The 22,096-nt window shown below is 41.6% G+C and overlaps 1 protein-coding gene across 1 annotated transcript in view; it reads right to left on the bottom strand.

Moving 5' to 3' along the window:
• The window catches only part of wdr27 (WD repeat domain 27), a gene marked incomplete at both ends in the record, with an annotated part of 54,979 nt that extends 34,508 nt beyond the window's left edge, over window positions 1–20,471 (bottom strand). The window contains 17 exons of the mRNA XM_080550399.1: window positions 1,462–1,595; window positions 4,478–4,599; window positions 6,498–6,587; window positions 6,939–7,045; window positions 8,725–8,806; window positions 12,045–12,118; window positions 13,876–14,012; window positions 14,772–14,836; window positions 15,402–15,484; window positions 17,607–17,709; window positions 17,981–18,098; window positions 18,508–18,578; window positions 18,662–18,713; window positions 18,833–18,946; window positions 19,245–19,369; window positions 20,083–20,224; window positions 20,334–20,471. Coding sequence (XP_080406525.1) covers window positions 1,462–1,595; window positions 4,478–4,599; window positions 6,498–6,587; window positions 6,939–7,045; window positions 8,725–8,806; window positions 12,045–12,118; window positions 13,876–14,012; window positions 14,772–14,836; window positions 15,402–15,484; window positions 17,607–17,709; window positions 17,981–18,098; window positions 18,508–18,578; window positions 18,662–18,713; window positions 18,833–18,946; window positions 19,245–19,369; window positions 20,083–20,224; window positions 20,334–20,471 — 1,757 coding nt within the window. The remainder of the gene's footprint in view (window positions 1–1,461; window positions 1,596–4,477; window positions 4,600–6,497; window positions 6,588–6,938; window positions 7,046–8,724; window positions 8,807–12,044; window positions 12,119–13,875; window positions 14,013–14,771; window positions 14,837–15,401; window positions 15,485–17,606; window positions 17,710–17,980; window positions 18,099–18,507; window positions 18,579–18,661; window positions 18,714–18,832; window positions 18,947–19,244; window positions 19,370–20,082; window positions 20,225–20,333) is intronic.
• Between the last annotated feature and the right edge of the window lie 1,625 nt (window positions 20,472–22,096).

Below are 22,096 nucleotides of genomic sequence, written 5' to 3'. Positions count from 1 at the left end.
GCTGCGAATCACCCTACATCTAACTTCGACTGGGAGGCACCTCGCTCTCCATCCAGCCTCCTGAAAGCTGCTGACCAATCCTGCATACTTAGAGAGAGAGAGCTTCCTTTCAAAGGCCTCTTCCAAGCGATCTTCCCAATGTTGGACTGACGGCGGCGAGTTGTTGTTTAAGAAATTGGTCAAAATTGATCCAACTTGGCCTCCAGTAATACTAAGACGGATCACTGTTCTATCTCTGTTTGTCATTCACTAGTTGGTAACCATGGTAATAACGCCCCTCTGGTTGAAAGAGGAAGTGGCAGCCGGCTCTGTTGAAAGAGAATCTGGTAGACTTTTGCTTTCATCCCCCTGGTCTCCCTGAATGAGCTCTGACAGCTTACAGGACACGGCCGGGCAGTTTGGGTGGTGTTGAGTGTCAGTACTGAGACTGTGTTAGGGGCTGACTGAAAACAGACCCTCATCAAATCAGCCACAAGAAAGCAAAGTGTGTTACAGAGAAAAGATGCCACAAGTCTTTTCTACTCCAACATAGGGCCAATCCCAATTCCCTTTTCTACCCCTATGGCTCGTTTTCGAGTGTGACTCGATTCGAAGCCAAGGCCTTCGAACAGAGTCACAAGCCATACCCCTTGAAATCTACCCCTATGAATTGGGACAGCCCTTCACGGCGCCTACGTCATTGTTGCTTCTTTCTCTTTGGTTATGAATCAACGAACAGATATTGAGTTTTAAGACAATTTAATCAGTTACAGGCAGATATATACATTACGTCTGTTCCCCGTGGACCCTGGGCTGGAAGAGAACGCTCTCTCCCTCTCTCTCCCCGTTCCGCTCCAGAGGGGAGGGGCCAGCGCGTATGTGTGTCCCTGCCCAACCCCCAAAGGTCCCTGCTGGTCATCTGGTTGCCATAGAACCCCCATTGTTAGAGGGCATCATGTCCCTGCATGCCCTGGCATGTGTGTGTGTCCAAAATATACTACATATTCATACATAGATCATACATACTACAGAAATATACGACATCATCAACAGTGGTTTAAATAGAAAACATGAGATCTTTGTTCTTGATAAGCGTTTGTCACTACGGTGCTGAGCTGAATGGGGCAACCTGGGATTGGTGAATATGTTTTACTTTTAAATTAATACATCAAATGGAAATAAGAAATAAGCTTGTTTTATTCCACTGTTTGTAAACAAAACACACTGCAGCTTCAAAACATGGATACAACTATACTTTTGATCACATGGATGCTCAGTTCTCAGCTGTTTACCAAGGAATGTGACTTTAAACTGACATTTGGGGTGACATGTTATTCTAGGTTTTGATATCAAGGGGTAATACATACACAATAAATAAACAATGTGTTATAATATACTGCAATCAATGATTAGTGCTTAATAGCTGAGCTGTACATTATAAATGTGCAATGTTATGTAATCAATTGTTGTTTATATCATTACCTTTTAATGTCATCACATGTATTATCCACGTGATAGAGGTACAGGTGTAAGGAAGGACCAGAAGCCAGAAGAAGGAATTTGTCCAAGTAGTAAAACTGAGCACTTCGGATGGGTTTGGAGAACCTATCACTCGCCTAAGGACCATGGAACGAAAACAAACAACAATCAGATAAATAACACACGTGTGGGGGGTAAAGACCATCAATAGAACAGAAATATAAGGTCTACACTTGTAGGGTTATTATTCATCCAATGAGTTTCTGAACTGATTTCATATAGCCTAGCTTTGAAGCACCATTTAATTCTTCATGAAATTCTGTAAATTCGTTATTTTCATTGTCTGATACAGATAGCTTTATAGCTTTAAATGGATCTATGTTTGGATGGCTTAAGTCATAAAAGAGCTTGTTTAATTCTGACATCCCTTTCTCTCTCCCTCTGCCTCCCTCTCTCTTTCCTTTTGTGAGGGGTTTTCAGTGTGCTCAGACGCAGGAATTTCAATTTTCCAAGTGGAAAAAGGGACTCATGAAAGAAAATAATTTGGATTGAAGTGGAGTGCAGTGGTGCCCTCGTCAGCATGGTCCTGTTTTGGAGCAGTAATGTGGTCTTCTTTGCCAGAGAGGGGAAGGTTGAAGCGCTCTCTGGGTCAAGACAAACTCAGTGACTGTAAGTGCCCTCACACTTCATTAGACTTCATAGGGAGTGCAACATTATGGTAAACCACCTATTTTCGGACGCCATGTGGAAGACAACTTTGTTTTGATTAAACAGACAAACATATAGACAACAAAGCACAACCAGAATCTATCTTCATTAAAGGGGTCGGCTCCTTGACAAACTGAGCGAAACCATATTGTATGCAACAACAGCTCACCCCTAAGTGTTTTCCCTCCCCAAACAACTTTTCTTGTTATTGCCAAGATGCTTCAAGAGGAGACACATTGTCAGATGCTGATGCTCTAGCCGAAACTAAGATCACGTGCGATCCTTCTAATTCAGAAGAGATAAGCTCAGCTGGGAGGATTATTATTAGTTGATAGGAGAACCCTCCTTTGGCCACGCATGGGAATGTAGAGGCCTACTGTACATAGAAATGTACTGGGTCTCTTGGGAAAGAGTGGGTTCCAGTGAGCAGGATCTGCTCACGCTCACTGCTCTGGATCTTTGGACAAGAGACAGATTCCTGTGCAGATGTTCCTGACAATGACAATGTCCCAATGCCGGGCCAAGAAACACCATTTAATCGCCCACATTATCCAGGCTTTTCTATTCCATATGGCTACTCTGATGGACTGAAACTGGAAAAACCTGATTAGATTTTTTTACATCAACAATTTCTAAGGTACAGTGCCCTCCGTAAGTAATGGGACAGTGAAGCATTTTTTTTCTTCTTTTGGCTCTATACTTACGACAGAAACCCTAGTTCATTGACATAGCTTTCACAAAAAAGCTTTTTGAAAATAAAAAAAAACATGACACCTGCAGAATAGGTTATGTAGAATGATTACACATCAATGCAGCCTCTTTGCGCTATGCAGCCTACCAGTTCTACCCCCACTGAAACCACTATCAACAACTTAACCACACAACTCTCTACCTACTCCACTGAACTACCCCTGGCTCATCCTATCGATCTATCTGTCAATCCATCTATCTACCCTTCTCTCATCTATCTATCTATATCTATATCTATGTCTGGGGGGGACATGCTGAATTTCCTCAGCAGCCTGAGGAAAAACATACGCTGATGAATGTGGTGTGATCATGTTAGATCCTTAATGGTGTGAAAGAAACCTGAAGCTGTTGACTCTCTCCACCTCAGCCTCTCCGATGTGGACATGCCCTAGCCCGTTTCTTCCTCAAGTTCACATTCAGCTCCTTGGTTTTGCTGACATTGAGAGAGGGATTATTATCCCGGCAGCAGTCAGCCAGGACATTTATCTCATCCCTGTAGGACTGACTCGTCATTGTTGGAGATCAGGCCAACCTGACAGCCTCTACTCTCCTAGGAAGGCTTTCCACTAGATGTTGGAACATGGTTGCAGGGATTCATTCAGCCACAAGAGCATTACTGAGGTCGGGCACTGATGTTGGGCGGGAAGGCCTGGCTCTCAGTCGTCGTTCCGATTCATCCCAAAGGTGTTCAATGGGGTTGAGGTCAGGGCTTTGTGCAGGCCAGTCAAGTTCATCCACACCAAACTCGCAAATCATGTCATTATGGACCTCGCTTTGTGCATGGGGGCAATGTCATGCGGAAAACAGGAAAGGGCCAAACTCTTGCCACAAAGTTGGAAGCTTACACTTCTCTAGAATCTCATTGTATGCTGTAGCATTAAGATTTCCCATCACTGGAAATAAGGGGCTTAGTCCAAATTATGAAAAAACAGCCCCAGAACATAATTGTGTCCACATTCCTTTGGCTAGGTACTGTATTTGCTTGTACTTGAGCAGACAAGATGTTTCTGTAAACTTTAGAATACATTCTGCTGCTGCATTCAGCAGTTAATTCATAAAATAAGAGAAGTTATCCAGTTTTAGTGGCAGGATGGCAGCTATACATGCCAAAAACATAACCAGCACCCCCCACCCTCCTACACCATGTTACACATATGCTGTAAATCTTGGGCAGGTGCTTTGTTTTCCTGTTTTTTGCCTGTTTGTGGAGGCATAAGAGAGTTGTCAATGTCTAGTATGATTCTAGGCTGTGCGTTTGCCTTTGGAGTCCGCTACTGGTGTCAAAGAGGTGTCAAGGAAGCCATTAATAGGCTGAAAATCGGAAAGAAACAGAATCAAAAACATAACCAAAACCTTATGCTTGCCAAAATCAACAGTTTGGAACAAAGTTTGGTGCAAAGTTGTTTGGGGCAGACACAATTTGTTCTCACACCAAATTAACAAAACAGTCTTTACACATGGTTTTAGTGGTCTTTAGCAGCAATCAAGAAAACTTGATTTGAAAGAGAGAGCTACTAAACAAACTGTGACTGCGTACAAATGTGCTGTGTAGGTAGTTTACCATGATGAGGGCAGGCTCAGGATTTCCAAAAGACCATATTCGGAGGGTCCGGTCCTCTGATGCACTTATCCACCACTGTCTACTGTGACTCCAGCACACACTGCTCACAACCTTGTCATGACCTGCAAAAGATACAGATTTGAATATGTCTGGATCAGCCTGGAGCAGGTATGAAAGGCGAGTGTTAATGAGGCCACAATATTCAACCTTAAACCAAAGAGCTGTCTAGACAACTAAATAGCGTGAGATGAGGGATTCATCATGACCACCTGGTCACCTCATATGTCCTCTCATCTCTGCTGCCCTCTTGTGGACCTTGTGTCACTCAGCACCCAATCCCCGATGCCAGAACCCCCAGCCTTTCATCTCCATGACATTGGCATAGTAGGCTTTGTCTTAGCCTTCACAATCTACCACACTGACTGGTGTTTATGGATTGGAGAGCAGATTTAGGATCCTGTGGTCTGACTGTAGACAGCTATTTAAATCCACCTCCAAAAAATGTTCTCAGCAATACTGACTTGGCTAAAGAATTGAGAGTTTGAAGGGGAGATGGAGTGCAGTTGCTGATAAATATCTTAAATTAAAGGTTAAGAATAACACATTGTGTGCCCTCTTCTGAGAATAGTTGGAGAGATACATCTTAATCTTGTCCAACCTGACACTTCTCCTTTTGAGAAGAAAAAGACAAGATGTACCAAGGACCTCCTCGTGTTTAAGCCTTGGCAGGTGACTAGTGAATGCTTTGCCGGTGGAACAAAACTGTTTATCTAGAAGGATCTTCCCCCTGAGTCTTTCATCTTGAGCCATGGAGCGGTTTCAAATCACGTCGAGCAACCCTGCTCAAGTAAGGTGCTGTATATTATTGTTGGAGTAATGAAAACAGCAATGATGGATTTAGGCAACATGCAAAAAAAAAAAAAAAGACAGCTTACAATATGCATGTAAATAACGTGCAATAGAAGATAAAAAACTTCCTCCAACAAAACAAGGACAAAACTGAGATAATTGTATTCGGTGCATCTGACAAAAGATCGAAAGTCAATGCAAAACTTGATTCTCTCTTCAAACTAAAAAACAGGTCAGAAATCTTGGTGTTATTCTAGACTGATTTAAACTTCAAAAGCCACATAAACTCGAGAGGTTTTGAGACTAAACTTGAGAGGGTTCATGTCCAAACAAGACCTTGAAAAGCTCATCCATGCATTTGATTTGAGTAGACTTGATTATTGTAATGGTAAATTGCAGCTCATCCAAAACGCCGCTGCTAGGGTCCTAACAAAAACGAAGAAGCACATTACACCAATCCTGAGATCTCTACACTGGCTACCTGTCTCAGAGAATTGAATTCAAAGTACTCCTAGTAACTCCAAATCACAAAATGGTCTTGGACCACAATACATAAGGCAATCAGCTGAGACTAATCATTCTAAGAGTGAAAACAAAACACAGTGCTGCAGCTTTTAGTCACTCTGCCGCGTGCTCCTGGAACAAACTCCCTGAAGAAATCAAACAGGCCCAAACCCTACAAATATTTAAATCTAAGTTAAAAACCTTCATGTTTTGCAACAGTTATGATTCAACACTAACACTTCCATCCATGTCTGTTTATTAATTTCTATTATCTTATTACATCTTTATCTATATATGTCTATTATTATCATTTTATTTTATTTTTTAAATCGGTTTACTATTCTCCAGTTGATGTATTTTTTTTAATGCTGTATGTAAAGCACTTTGAATTGCCCCTGTTGTATGAAATGTGACATTCAAATAAACACATGTCAGAGCCTGGATTCCTCACAAAGTGAAGTTCATTCTCCAAGATGATTGACAAGTAAGAAGCAAAAACAGTGGTTGAATAAACAGAAAACAAATAAAGAGGGATAAAAACATAGTCCTGCGGTTTCTAGAAACTTGGATTTTTCTGTAGAGATTTGGATGAAAGTCAGACCTAACTGTGTTGAGCTAAAATAAACACAGCCCAGAGGTTTTTCATCAGAGAGCTCTTTCCCACTACCTGTGTAAACAGCCGGAGTGCCAGTGAGGGAGGACTTGTACAACAATACCGATCTGTCTCCAAGACCACACAGGATCTGCTTCCCATCTCCTGGACAAAGACAAATAAAAGACTGAATGAAGCAAAATATGAGATTTCATTTTGATACGGTATACACTTCTGGGTCAGTGAAAGCACTGGTCGAGCAAGAAAGCATGACACGCATCAAAATAAAATATAAAAAACTGATCCTATGACCTCATCTAGGAATTGGATGCTACACTATGTGTGTCTGTTTATTTATATGTCTTCCTTATTTACTGGCAGTTAACTCACACAAATATTACCAAATGACACAGTATATTTTTATGGAGGGACTTTAAAGCTTCAATTACTGGTTTGTGTGACCATACAGTATGTGGATCTTTGTACATTGTATAGATGTATAGATCAGACACCTACCCGAGTATTGAAAGCAGCAAACTGGTGTGGGCGTTTTGGACGTGCTCAGGTGAGTATGTGGGACACTTGGTGCTCCAGTGTCTAACGGGTAATCCCTAAGAAAGCATCTGAAATAAAGCAAAGTTCTGTAGATGTAAGAAAATGTAAACTTTGCAAAACATTAAGTATTAAGTATTTCTTATTCTGTATAATTATGTACTGCTTACTGCTTGTCGGTTTTTATTGACCGTTGAGTCTTTTGAATGTTGGTCTTAGGTGAGAACATGGTCATCCTGTAAAGTAAACAACTTTAGTGCAGATTTGAACCTACATTCTAAACTTAAAAATAGGGATGCACCTACATTTCGGCCGAAAATAACATGTGTGAAAAGACCGAATGTTTACCGAATACAAGACGTTGTATTGATGAGGCGATCAAACAGTGCAAGCAACCCGTTCTGTTCTGTTCTGTGACGAGTATTGAGTGATGACTGCCTACTGCCAAGTCATATAATTACAGCAAACATGTCGGCAGTTTGGCACCTGTTCTCTGAACGACAATGAGAGGCACATTCCGACATTAATACTCCTGTTTCCGTTTTCCGCGACTTCAAAATAAAAGTGTGAGCTAAGCGATCACTGGAAACTGATGGGATCACAGTATTTGTGACAGCTGCTGGTGAAAGGGTTAACAAGCCAGCAGCTGATTTGATGTTCAGACTTTTATTTAGAAAAATGTAAATACATGTCAGCTTTGTTGAAAATAAATGACACACCCGCTAGTCAACTAACACAGCTTGTTTTGTGAGCCTGCTAACAATGTAAAGTAGTGTTATATTTAATTAGGTAGCAGTGGGGATTACTCACTGAATCCATTGCATTGCAATAGTTTGACTTACTGGCGATGTTCTTACTGGTGTTTTTCAAAATAAAAGTCTGAACATTTTGATTGGTGACTTGCCTTTCACCAGCCGCTGTCACAATTTTTACATCTTTCATGAAATTAGGAAATATTATGTAACATAAAGTATATACAATTTCAAACACGTAATTTAGATAATTATCATTTTACATTTTAGATGAATAAGCATACAAGCATGAATAAAAAGCTAAATTAATTTAATTTATACAATGATACAAAAATTGGCTAAATAAATGAAAAACTGCCAGTACACACTCGGTATTCGGCCAAGTGTTTCCTTAATTTCGGTTTCGGCTTCGGCCAAGAATTTTCATTTCGGTGCATCTCTACTTAAAAACAATCCTCTAATAAACCTAATGCTCTAATAAACTGAAAACAATATTGTCCTGAGAAAATATGAGTAGGATCAGTAGCATATTCAGAACTTTCCACATAAAATGTGGCCAAAGAAACTTTTAAGTACAAGACTTGGACCCTAAAGTAGCACAGTGAGCAGAACAAACATAGCACGAGACCAAAATCAACATAAAACGTCCAAGAAAAAAATACAGAATCTAGGCCACGACAATTGCTCAAATACTAATACTAATGCTAATATTATTCATACTATACATACTGAAACATACTGTAACACTTGTCATGTCCCCCATGTAAAAGCAAAGTAAAGCATAATAGAAGTCAGATTATGGCTTTTCTAATACTTCTGTCACACTTGTAGGCAGTTATTCTCCCTGTGACTTACAATCCAGTTTTTCTACGCCTGAACTAATTTCAGCCCTGATTATACAAATTATGTTGTCAACCGTTGCACCCTACCCCTTTCTCCAACCTTTTAATTTGACCATCACTATCAGGCTTGGCACATTCAGTCCTCAATCAACCTACCGAGGACCCTCTGTATATCTAGACGACTTCACCTGTGAGTGGAAGACAATAGGCTTCTCCATCATGCCTCGCTTCTTCAAGCCTGAGAGTGAGATAGCAAGAGACAGAAAGAGAAACACAGAGATGATGAGAATATTGAAAAGACATGTAGATGTGCAACAGGAGGAGTGAATAGATCAGAAGGATTGATTGATTGTACCTTTTTCATGATGTATTATCAATGTATGGAGTATTGGATAGGAAATTAAAGTGATACACAATTAACCAGCTGTTGAACAACTTATATTCTGACTCGTGCCTCCATTATCATCATTAGGACACTACTGATGTCTCTGCAGCTGTCCTCATGAGAGCAGGGAACGGAGGTCTGAACATTAAGTGTGTAGTTAGTTAACACATGCTGATAGGAGATGGCTGGAAGGGGTGTATAAACCTCCTCTCACTCTGTGAGATGGAGCCCACTGCTCTTTGCTGTCAGAACCTTCAATTCGCTGGAGTGAGGTCACTTTTTCCAGGTCCATTAAAACATATGTGTGATTTTCCAAAAACACTTCTCCTGTCGACTGCATGCGAAATGAGGAAAAGTCAAATAGTCTCATAAGAGCAGCATTTTGATGTTCACGTTACATTTGAAAAATCATTCTATCTATCATTCTATTCTGGTATGATAAGATACACATTTTCACAAATACGGTTTGGGTCAATTCCGATGTAGTCAATGCAAAAATTAAGTGGAAGATTTCCGAAGTTCCATTAATGTTTAATGAGGCTTGCTCTACGTTTGGATTGGAAAATCCATTCACTTCCTGAATTGTATGAACTGAAATGTAACTCCAACACTGGAATCACTGACATACTGATCCTTGAAGTCAGAACAGATCAATTAAAGTGAACCGTTCTAGATTCAGGACAACAGGCTGGGCTGGTGTTTTGAGGACTTGACTATGGGCTCAGAGAAAGCATTAAGTAGGAATTCAAGCTTGTTAGAAATTATGTGTAATAACATAATAGTAGGTACAGGTATATAGTGTGTCTTCTAGGCTGTAACAAAAACTTCCTCTCTGTCTGTAATGTATGTTTATTTTGTTTATTCTGTTTATTTATTGGAAGGATCCCCATTAGCTGTGGCATGAGCTACTTTTAGTGCTGCTGCTCTTCACTAACTCGTGAACAGTGGGAAACAGTCGGAGACTGGTGTGGGTACAGAACAGACTGGGACATTATAGGATCAGGGTATCTCAGGACGGAGAAAAAAATAAGACAGTGGCTGAGAGATGTGCCATTCAAATAGAGTGTGTGCGTGTCAGATCTCAGTAGGGTTTCAGTATGGTGTAAGGGCCAGCGAGGGGAAAATGGAAGTAAGAGGAAAAAGTAAACTGTAGAATTGAGCTCTGAGGAGAAGAGCGACCGGGACATCAACAGACAGGAGTGGCAGGGTCAAGGGAGAGTAAGATGTATTTTGCCCTCTCAGCCGGTGTGCTTTCTATTGTGGTTTCAGTCAGTCAGTCAGTCAATCTGTCAGGGTCCAATGTGCAGACAGACAGCCCGTTGGCAAACCTCCTCTCTCCACACAGACCTTAGGGCTCAGCACCACTCCCACTCCCCTGTCTCTGGATGGAAACTCTGAACAGTTTTCCCTTGGATAATCTCCCTGAGCGCAGTATTGGAGAGAGAGGTCTAGGGTGCAACCTGACAGTGATGCCCTGTGGCAACAGGCTGTACGTCACAGGGAATGGGGCTGGTATGTCTTATACGCAGCTGTATTTTTACAACCGTGTCACTTAGATCAAGTTCTTGTGGACCATTACTCTTTAACAGCTCCCAAACTGAGGACTTTGTAGAGATTCAGTCAACAAACACCAACGTTTACCTCACAGACAGGACTGGATGGAACCACTGTTTTCTTATACAGTATGAAGGTGTGGTTGATGGGCAGGATACAAATTTGAATGTTTATAATTCAAAACATTCCAGGCCATAATATGTATGAGCCAGAGCTGTCATTGAATTGCAGGCTTGGAACTGTAATTGTCATTGGCAAAATTACTTTCAGGTCACCTAAATCTAAAGTTTGTGCTGTCATGTAATCAAACCATTAACATAAGCTTGTCAAGACGGAAAGACATTTTCAGAGGTGTATAATCCTTTCTGGGCTAGAGATGTGGAGGGTTTTGCCGCCAAAGCGACGGTGTAGTGAAACAATGTTCCACACATCCTCTGTATTAGCCAGGTTAATCCAGGGAACATGGCCTCTGCATCAAGCCTCATGAGTGAGGCCTCTGGCGAACAGGGTTGCCAGTTGTGGATCATTCTCTCCAACAACCACCGCCAACTGATTAATGAGTTGGTTATGTAACAGGCATGAAAGTAAGAATTACTCACAGTTCATCTCAAATCAATAACTTAACATAAAACAGCAGCCACCGATCAACACTGGGCTTTGCACACCAGTATGGAAATCATTAAGATGACAAAACTTGCTGGAAAAAAATGCTGGAACCAAACTTTCCTAGGAGTCCCATAATTTCCGTTATTGTTTGTTCAGATTATACACGCATACTGTAGATATCATAGAGGAGAGGTTGAGAAACAGGAGCTTGAGAATATTTGTGGTTTTTTGGTCTGACATTGCAGTCACGCACCACCTCCAAGCTCATCTCCTACAAAGTCTGGTGCGACCAGCCCCCCCTCACTCCCTCTCTGGGGAGTCCTGTTCTTTAACAGCACATTTCTCAGCACTAACTGTCTGCAATGGCAGAATGTTAACCACAGTCTGTGCTACTGTCTCCAGCAGAGCAGTGTTGAGCTGCCAGGCTCTAATGATACACCAAAGGGCTGTCTGAGGCCTGCCAACCAGAGATGGCCTCACTTTACAGAGAAGTCAACCCTACTTACATTCAAACAAATACAACAACGGTAACTGTGCAACTTAAACATTAGTAAATCAATACAGCCCTATCAGCAGGCTAAACCTATTCTATTGTATGCAACTCTGTATTTGCAAAATGCAGGAACTAGGGACATTGTAACCATTATGCCACATGAACAGCCTCTGTGATGTAGAGGAAAAAAGTTTGAGGTCCACTATATTTACAGATAATAAGGAGGTTCTCAGTACAGTAGCTCTAATTATAGCCATACACTCCCTCCATTAAACATTATACCGTTTGAGGTAAGTGACCTCTAGCCAAATAAAGCAGTGAACATGTAAATTATAATGAAAATATTATGTCCAAATTCATTCCAAGACTAGTGGTTCAACGGTGTTGTTCATAATGTGTGCATGAGTGAGTGTTTATGTGTGAAGGGCTGATGCTTACCTGTTTCTTTAGAAGGTTTCTGATCTCTCTTTTTCAATACAGCGTTTAGTGGGGATTCAGGCCCTGGAGCAGCACTGGAAGTGGAAAAGGAAGTGGAAAAGAAAAACGTACTGAAAATAAAGGTAGGTGGCATTTTCCATGGTTATTGATGAATCGTGTCCGCTATCTCAGCACTGCAATACTCACTGACTCGTCAAAAACCGAGTCATAAAGGCTCAATTAAAATAGTTCAACATTAATTATGGAAACAGTAGTACAAGGGGGTTTGGGGGCACAGAGCCTGCTGTAAAGTTGCCCCACTTGCCCTCATGCTGGGTGCCAGTTGGGTACCTGGCATCTGCGTGAGACGGAGAAAAAAGGGCTCTCTGTGCTGTTTTTGTGCCATTTTATGAGCTGACACCACCAATTACATCTAAGCTGTGGAAATGCACCTAAAGTGCCTCTGTATTTGTGCGGATCCTTGAGCTCCAGAGTTTTAGAGGCCTTGCTCTGAAGGAAGTCAAAGACTTCAAACACCTGGGCTCATGGGTCAACTCGTCCGAGCAAGACCTTAAAGTGAGGAAGGCCCTTGCATGGGGGGCCCTGTACGGCATGGCCAGTGTGTGGCACTCCAACCTCCCACGACAAATCAAACTCAGCTTCTTCGATGTCCGTTCTCCTATACGGCTGTGAATGCTGGACCCTGAAGCCTACCCTGCAGAAGTCCCTAGATCTGTGCTACATCAGAATACTGCGTGCAGTACATAACATCGACAATAGCGAGCATATTACCAACAAGCATCACCAAGGATAAGTGAAAAAAAATTGCAGTCAGGAGAATGAGGCTGGCAGGTCACTGTCAGAGACACCGGGAGCTGTCAGCCAGCAAACTGGTTCTGTGGGAGCCAACAAACGGGCATTGGTCATGAGGGCGTCCCACACTAACATACGTGGAAGTACTCAAGAAAGATGCTGGAGCGGCAAAGTACCGGTGAGCTAGCCAGATGTATGGAAGATCGGGATGACTGGAAGCTCCGATGGAGGGCTCGTCCGAGGACGACCTAGTAGTACTATTTTCAAAAAGCATTGGCATATTTTGTCTTCTGACCCCAAGTTGTTGCCGGTGTTCGATGATCCCCCATTGGTTGTTTTCAAGCATGGCAGGAATTTAAGAGACAAATTGGTCCATGCCAATCTCAAAAGTAAAATGGCACCTATGTCATTTTACCTCATGGCAGCTATCGTTGTGGCCCAATGTAATAATACAAAATGATGCACTTCTGCCACCCGGGAAGACTAATTTCCACCTGGTAAAATGTTTTCAATAATTTGCCTGTGTGGTTTGGCAAACATTGAGCAAACGTCCAGAAAGTTCAAACAAATAATAAGTGAACACAAAAAGTACAATCAGCAATAATAGATGATAGTTGTGGCTGTGGCTATTACTTTTTTGTGATTTTGTGGCATTGAAAACATTAGCTTACCTGACCTTTTGAAAAAAAAAAATGCAAAGCATTTTGGATGTATACCCTGCTAACCCTCTCCCCTAGAGGTCTAGATTATTCATTGTTTTCAATGCCATGCTGTTCACTGATGAGATAGCCAGTTGTGCTTTACTCTTCCTCTTTTCAAGTGTCTTTTGTTGTATGTTGATGTTATTGTAATTATTTTAATTCTGAAATGATGTGGTCAGTATTGCTGGTGATGGTGCTGAGTGTGCAGGATTCTCTTTTCTCTACTATAGTAGTGTAGTGGAATAGTGGTAAAATCAGCACTTTTCACAATATAAACATTCTTTACAATTTGCTGCACTGAGGCTAACATACTGTACTGTATCTCAGGGTGAGGTTACCTTGGCATCACTGACATTCTCTCTCCACCAGCCCAGGCCTTCCCCATGAGGTCACAGAGGCTGTCCATCGACCCTGGCATTCTCACCTCCAATAGTGCCATATGAGGTTCAAACAGAGAGGTCACTAAGAAAATCATCTGAGGAAGGGAAGGAGAGAAGGAGAGGGGTGGGGATAACACGATGTGAGACTGAATATAGTAAATAAAACGGTGTAGATATATGAAAGCAGAAATAGGTCAAACAGAATATTAATAATAATAATGTATTGGACAAAAGGGAGAGAAAAGGGGTAATGCTCTACACTGCACTGTAACACATAATTGCCTCTCAGTTGGAACAGAAAAGCTAATTTTCCTCCAGGATGCAAACCGCAGTCAAACCTTGTAAAACCTTTACATCTCACATAATCCTGGCCTTGTGAAACCATAAACTGCTAATTGCAGAGTTATAAAAACGCCAAAGGCTCAATACATGTGAACTCTAGGACGTAAAAATTAAGTATATGGAACAAAACCAAAAATGCATATATACATGTTATTCACATGATTTTAATATGGAGTAGCATTTCATCTATAAAGAATATTAGTACGAGAAATGAGCTACTTCCAAGAGTGGAAATCGGTCAGAGGTGTGGAAATAATATAACAAGGTGCACTTGATAAGATTGGCAGCAGTGTTTCTCATAGTACCATTACCCTTCACTACCATTAGCCTTTCAGTCAGGGGTTGGGACACCCCTCATACAGTAGCTCCTAGCTTCAGGGCCATTGAACACATCTCAGAATATACACAATTTGGCCATAGGCTGCACTCTCTACAGCATACAGGACAAGAAAGTCTCTGTTGTTCACCTGCTGTGACATACCTGATTGGTGGGTGAGCTATGGATTACCTACATTGTTATCCCATCCTTTGGAGATGGACCAGGACCCAGCGATTGTGAGGCTCACGTTGGGGTAGTCTATAGGAGGGACACAATGGGATGGATTGCATCCTGTTACAAGTAAATACCTAATGTTTCACCCGTTTGAAATTGCTAAAAAACCTTGAAATTATATTATGTTATCCTTTTCAACGTTTACTATAGGCCTACTTAACTGTTTGCTGCATACTCTAGTGTCAAGTATACAGTGAACAGAATATTACATCCAATCCAAAAAAGGATTTGTAATACAGAAATGTTGACCTTCTGAAAAGTATGTTAATTTATGGACTCAATATTTGGTCGGGGCTCATTTTGCACGAATTACTGCATCAATGCGGCGTGGCATGGAGGCAATCAGCCTGTGGCACTGATGAGGTGTTAAGGAAGCCCAGGTTGCTTTGATAGCGCCCTTCAGCTCGTCTGCATATCCATGGAAAGTTGACTGGAAGGGAAAAGTGTAGTAGGAAAAGGTGCACAAGCAACAGGGATGACCGCAGCCTTGAGAGGGTTGTCAAGCAAGGCCGATTCAAGAACTTGGGGGAGCTTCACAAGGAGTGGACTGAGGCTGGAGTCAGTGCATAGCCACCACGCACAGACGTACCCAGGAACTGGGCTACAAGTGTTGCATTCTTAGTGTCAAGCCACTCCTGAACCAGAGACAACGTCAGAAGCGTCTTACATGGGCTAAGGAGAACAAGAACTGGACCGTTAGTCAGTTGTCCAAAGTCCTCTTTTCAGATGAAAGTAAATGTTGCATTTCATTTGGAAATCAAGGTCCCAGAGTCTGGAGGAAGACTGGACAGGCACTGACGTTTCCACAGTCAGTGATGATTTGGGGTGCAATGTCATCTGCTGGTGTTGGTGCACTGTGTTTTATCAAACCAATATGAAAGTTTCACTTTTTGAATGAAATTACGGAAGATAATCAACTTTTCCACGATATTCAAAACAATTTTGATGGACTTGTAGGATATAGTGTTCATGCATCCATCTTCCTAAAATGTAGTTAACCTTTACCCTTTTTCCATCTGATCGACCCATCATTCATATTCTCTCCAATGTTTTGGGGGGGGGTTTCTTCAGTCAGGCAAGGTTAGAATGAGTTACTACTGTACTTACTGAACAACCAATCAAAGGAGACTGGGAGATATAAAGGGCACTGTAAATTCTCTGTGGATATCAGATTGCAAAATCAATACTACCGTCTGCTGAAGTGCTAGACCATCAAACTGACAACGTTTCTGCTGATGCTGCAAAACATTGTTGTTGGGGACCGACATTCCATTTGATGCCCACACACACCTCTGAGATGTAGCGCCTTTTGGAGCTCTGAGGTAGCCAGGTCAACCAGATACAGACCATCAGAGCTTCCCATCCATAACGAGCTGCAATCCCTGCAGGGGGCACAGAGAAGCATATATGGAAAAATAGGATTACATGTTTCTCCTTAAAAGGGACTTTGTTCCAATACATTTCAGTGGAGTGGACAATGTAACCGCAAACTTAAGGAAAACACACTGTGGTGGTGAGATGGCAAGACACGCACACCAACTGGGACCCTGGTTTTGATCCAAGCCTGAATTTTCCCCTGACTTAATGCTGCGTAAATCATGCATAGGAAGCCAGGAACTAAAGCCGTCCCACGCTGTCGTATAAACAAGACAGGGTGGCAGAGAGAGGGGGTTCAGGCTGATCCTAAATGATTCACTACCTCCAGCACAGAACTGCCAGCTCAGCACAAACAGGCTATAGAAGCACAGCTACAGTCTGAAACCAGTAACAACTGAATGCATCCAATGGATCCTCTCCACAGGAGGGTTGTACTTTACCCACAATTATCCTATCATCCTGCACATACAATTAACGCTGACTACATGCAATCCTTGCCTTGACTTGGAATGAATGAAGACTGAAGACTGAGAAAATACTGTCGTTAATAACAAACCATGACTACATAAGTCTACAGAATACTGCCACAGAATGGCACTTTGTATTATAAAAGGTTTTGTGGGCAAACTGCTAACTGTATCTGTCAGTGTTCATATGCTGCATGTGTGTTACACTGCTTAAAGAAAAACAGAACCACCTAGAAGCCCAAGCCCCATGGTCAGAGGTCGGGCTCCTGACTCCTCACCATTACATTCTGTTCAGTCCCTCTGTGGTCCCCACGGCACATCGAGGGCCTGTGCCCAAGCTGCACAAGTCCCTGCTTTCCATGGCAACAGCTGCTGTTTTGACAGCCTGAGACGCCACTTTAACGACACTTTAATATAACGTTTCCTGCTATCACCGTGGAAACACCCGTGCCCCATTAGTCTCTACTAATAAACGACATAGAGAGTTTGGAACTGTTTCCAGACCTTTGTGACAGCATGACACCTGTATGGCTTTAATGGTAGAAAAGGCTGTAAAATGTATTTTTTATGACAGCTTTATATTTACATTTCTGATATCATACTTTCCTGGATCCCTCACAACTCCTAGCCTGTGGAAACAAGGACAAATCAAGGACTCTCTACATGACCAGTCCATAGTCTACAGACGTGTACAGCAGCTACTCAACAAAAACAATTGACTTTGACTCAAAACAAATGAAGCTGACGAATAACAATGTAATCGTTATGGTTCAAGAAACACATATGATAATGTTCAACGACAATTGAAAAGGTGTGAATGAGAAATATGTTGCGTCACAAACTCCCACCCTACTTTGCTTTATGACTTCAACTCCAACCAGGAACTAAACGTATTGTTGTCAGGACATACACCTCTACACGATATCTACTAAATCAGGCATTCGTTTTACCTCTCCTGCTCATGATCAGTGTCAGGTTGTGACCAACTAGCACACATTCTGAGGACTGGCTTTGCTGTCTCCACTGTGTCTGGCGGCTCCCAGCTCATGATACCTAGAAAGACATACAAACACAAAAGGTGCTTTTTCAAGTGCAGACTTGGTTTCCCTAATATAAGCAAGATATGATAATATGACTAAAGGCAATTGTGTCAATCATAACAATCACCATCAAATCAATCATCAAAATGAACTACTCATCTCTGAATATCTAAGAATACATACTATAATATGGAATTCATATCCAAAAAGCAAACTTTCTTGCCTAATCCAAAAACAATTACCACAACACAAGTATAAAATAAACTAACTATGACCTGGCTCACCACCTCTCTGCTGGGCCTCTGTCTCCAGGTGCCTTTGGTGTCTTTGCTGTAACTTGTGAAGGTCCAGTCTGGTCACTAAATTGCATTTGTGGTCATCAGGAAGAGTGAAGCACCACACCTAGAACCAGTGTAAGTCCCAGATTGCACAATGAGGTGTTAAAATACTGTACCAAGAAGCGGGAGAGAGTCAAGATCATGCCTGACAGTGTGACACATTATTTGTGTTTTTATGCTGTTGTGTACTGCATGTGTCTGTGTATGTGGGGTGGCTACATAGCTTAGCCGGTAGACCCGGCATCTAATGATCGCAAAAGTGGGCAGCTCGCAGCGGTTCGAATTGGGCTGGCCACATTTCGAAGTGCCCCTGAGCAAGGCACTGAACCCCTAATTGCTCCAGGGTCGCCGTCTACGGCTGACCCCTTGCCTAGAGCATCAAATACCGAATTCCAACAATTGACTGACAAGTTGATTGCATGGCGATAAAACAATTCTTTATTTAATTTTGTATTATTATGTGTCTCACCAACCTGTCCATCAGCAGAACCAGTGACAATCTGTCTGCTCTGCTCCAAGAAAAACACACTGAGCAACGGAGATGCTGGAGAACAGAGCAAACGGGCAGTTATAGCATTTCACAAAATATCTAATCAATAAATATTAAACCAGTGTCCACATACATACGTGTCAATACGGCAGACTGGTATAGAATTTCATCTTTTCTTAAATTCCAAACCTTTAAAGAAAAAGAAAAAAAGGAGGAATATACAAAGAGAATAAACAAAGTTTTAGTTTAGACCTTGAAAAGGAATTAAACAGTTGGTTTACTTTACTTGGTGAATCTAAAATCTGTACCTTAAATGTCCGGTCCTCTGATATGGACACAAGGATGCCTTCATCCCACGGACAGAACTCTGCAGCTGTCAAAGGTCCCAGGTGGCCAGCCAAGACACTCACCACTTCCTCTTTCTTAAAGCATAAGTCATGTACTAGTAAGGAGTTAACATGTGTACCGTATACTGTAATTAGGGGTTGGAATTGGTTGGATCAAACACCATTTTAGGATGGGATATACTATGTTAATTATATCATAGAAGTCCTTTTGGAAAACCAACATATTTTGGGAACAATTCCAGTGCCTACAAAATCCCCATTTAACCCATGCATGTACTGTAGAAGTAGCAACATGAAAAAACAAAAAAGTAAGCACGTGTGTATGTGAGTGAGTGAATAAATAACAGATATATAGTGTTTCATCATTCCCTACCTTGGAGTTCAGTATATATACATCAGTCCCTGAGCATGCAGCCACCCGTTCATCACGAGAACAAAATGAAAGATGGACCACCTTTCCCAGTCGTGTCCCAATAACTCTGCCAGAAGCAATTTGACCTGAAACAAAATTATGTTTTTTTGTATTTCAATATTTGTATTTCAATTACATTGTAAATTCCCACCTGGTGATCCTGTAGCAGTGTAGCTACAAATAGATTTAAACTTGTAATGAGAGGTATATTTCACTAGGTGGCAACATTCCAACAGGAAAACTCCACTTATAGTAGTTAAACAGTGCAACACAGATTCATTGATTAAAGCACATTTATCAATTCACAATTTAATATTAGGCTACTTGGCAACACTATATATTGAAGGAAGCATTAGGCCAATCTAGTTTCACTATAAATAAATAGGCTACATTTTGTAATTGTTGTGCACCAGACACATGCCCATGCATGGCACCTGCAGTACCACTGTTAATGATGTTATGACTTTTGTCTTGTGTGTTTGTATGTGCTATCCTACCTTTCTGCCCGATGGATATGATTTTGTTTGTGGTTTCTTTTCTCCTATTGACGTGCAGTAAGTGTCCCTTGATTTTTATTTGAAACAATGATATTGACGTGGAGTGGAACTCTGTACAAGCCTTCTGGGCTTCGTTCCCTCCTTGCACAATTTCTTGTGTGCTAAATAAATAAACTAAACTAAACTAAACTAAACTGATGATGAGAATTCGTATTATTTGTTAACTCTGGTATAGGATACATGTAATCATATTCCCCATAATGTTTTGTATGGTACAGGATAGCTCTATCAGAGCCCCTTACCTTCTCTTGCTCTTCTATAGCAGTGCTCAATGTCCCAGACAATGACATAATCTGAAGAGGCAGAGCAGAGGAGTAATGGGTCTCTACTAGTCCCAAATTCCATGGCACAGATGTCACCATGGTGACCAGTGAGCTGCAGGGGCTGCATGAAGGCATGAAGCAAATGCAATTGAAGTGAAAAGCTGATTTCTTTCAGGGTAATAAAAAATCACATAAACAACACAATTTACACAGCTTGGACTGTGACTGACCTTATGCCCAGGGTCTGTGTGGTTGTGAACCAGCAGTTCCTTGCCATTCAGTGGTATGGCACAGTGAGAGGGGCAGCAGGCAAGCTGCATGTGAGATATGAGTCTATCACAGGTCAAGAAGAGCTTCTCCTCCATCATCAACCTGCTTCCGCAATCTTCACTATGGTGACCATCCATGATGCCTTCTCATGCCGTCTAATCTACTACCTTAGTGCAAAATCAAAGTGTGGGAGAAGTATTATAACTCAAGTAATTAACTGCAAATTAATAACATCGCTACCAACTTATCATAACCAAACCCAGACAAAAAAAGGTGTAAGAAAGGTCTGTGTGTCATGCATGTAGGCATGTCTGTCCCATGTAGCCAGCTCTGCTTAGTTGAGCTGAGTATTTCACTTTGTGAGTCAAACTATGCAACCATATCTGCTGCTGTTTTCCCTCACTCACATGATATGGCTGTAAAGCATGTTAATATGTGTGAGCTTGTAACCTGACATGTTTAATTATGTTACTCTGAAGTCTGCAGCTGTCCGGCCTTTGTACTACTCGTCCTAGCTCCAGCAAAAGAAAGATCTGAATATTCATTTATGTAAAATAAATAAGGAACACTAGTATTTTGTCAATAATAATATCTGTTAAACAATAAATAACCAATGATGTCATCCGTGGCAGTGACTTTCCCGCTTGCTAATTATAATTAAAAAGCTTCACCAGATAAGCACCCTGTACAATCTACACACAGTTGTAATAATAATAATCATCATAATAATAATAATAACCTTAATTTGTATAACAGCTCAAAGCTGTCTTCTCCTGCTGCCCATAGTTGTATCTGTCCAGTTCACAGTAGCGAGAGGGTTGCCGAGACAACAAAACCATCAACACCGCCACACAACCAACTCTGGTTCCAGCATCTACACCACCAGGTGGCAGTCGTGTCACGTCCACGGCAGCAGAGCATAATCCTCATTCAGAACATTCACTGAAGACAGTTTCATGCAGGACATTTCAGAATGAATTCCGAAAGAACTGTTTATATGATTCAAGTCGCCTTTAAAGTGGTAACTGTTTACCTGTCATAACATAATCTGAATGAAGTCGTTTCTGACTTGGCCAAGGCCTTTTCGTCTAGTGTCCCACAGCACAAGCCAGCAAACCCATCCGCATTGTTGCAACGTAGCGTTGGAGTATGGGCAGAGATCTGGCGGGAGTGGGTGCGTTGTTTAAACTTCCTTGGGTACGTTAATGAAAGGTGCTGATTGGCCGAAAAGGAGTTAGGTCAATCAGGCTCGATTGCTCTTCCTTAAGGACCCGGATTATGGCCAGAGATAATGTGCCACTAGAATCTGAATCTGAATTACTGACTTTGAATTTGAAATGCTCAATTTGAATAACTGAATTGAAAAACTAAATCAAGTTAAACAATACAAATTCAAATTATGTGATTCAAAGTTTAAAAAAAATATTCAAATTGAGCAATTCAAATTCAAAGTCAGTAATTCATATTCAGATTCTAGTGGCACAGCTCTCTGTCCATATTGGAGGACCAAACTGGAGGACCAAACTTGTTGCACCCAGAGCGCTCCGCTAAAAACAGTGAGGCACGCCGCTTTGGTGGAAGATGAGATGAAGAAGATGAGAGAGCAAAAGGCATTCCAGCAAACACCGACGGACCCGGACGAATTCGGACCAGCCCGGTAACGGCCAGATCAAGTCATATTACGACTAGTTAGTATCTGGCCCAGAATATCACCCTATTTCAA

The sequence above is a fragment of the Nansenia antarctica genome (assembly GCF_963989245.1).
Source record: "Nansenia antarctica genome assembly, chromosome: 1".
NCBI lineage: Eukaryota > Metazoa > Chordata > Actinopteri > Argentiniformes > Microstomatidae > Nansenia > Nansenia antarctica.
This window is presented reverse-complemented; position numbering and strand designations above follow the sequence as displayed.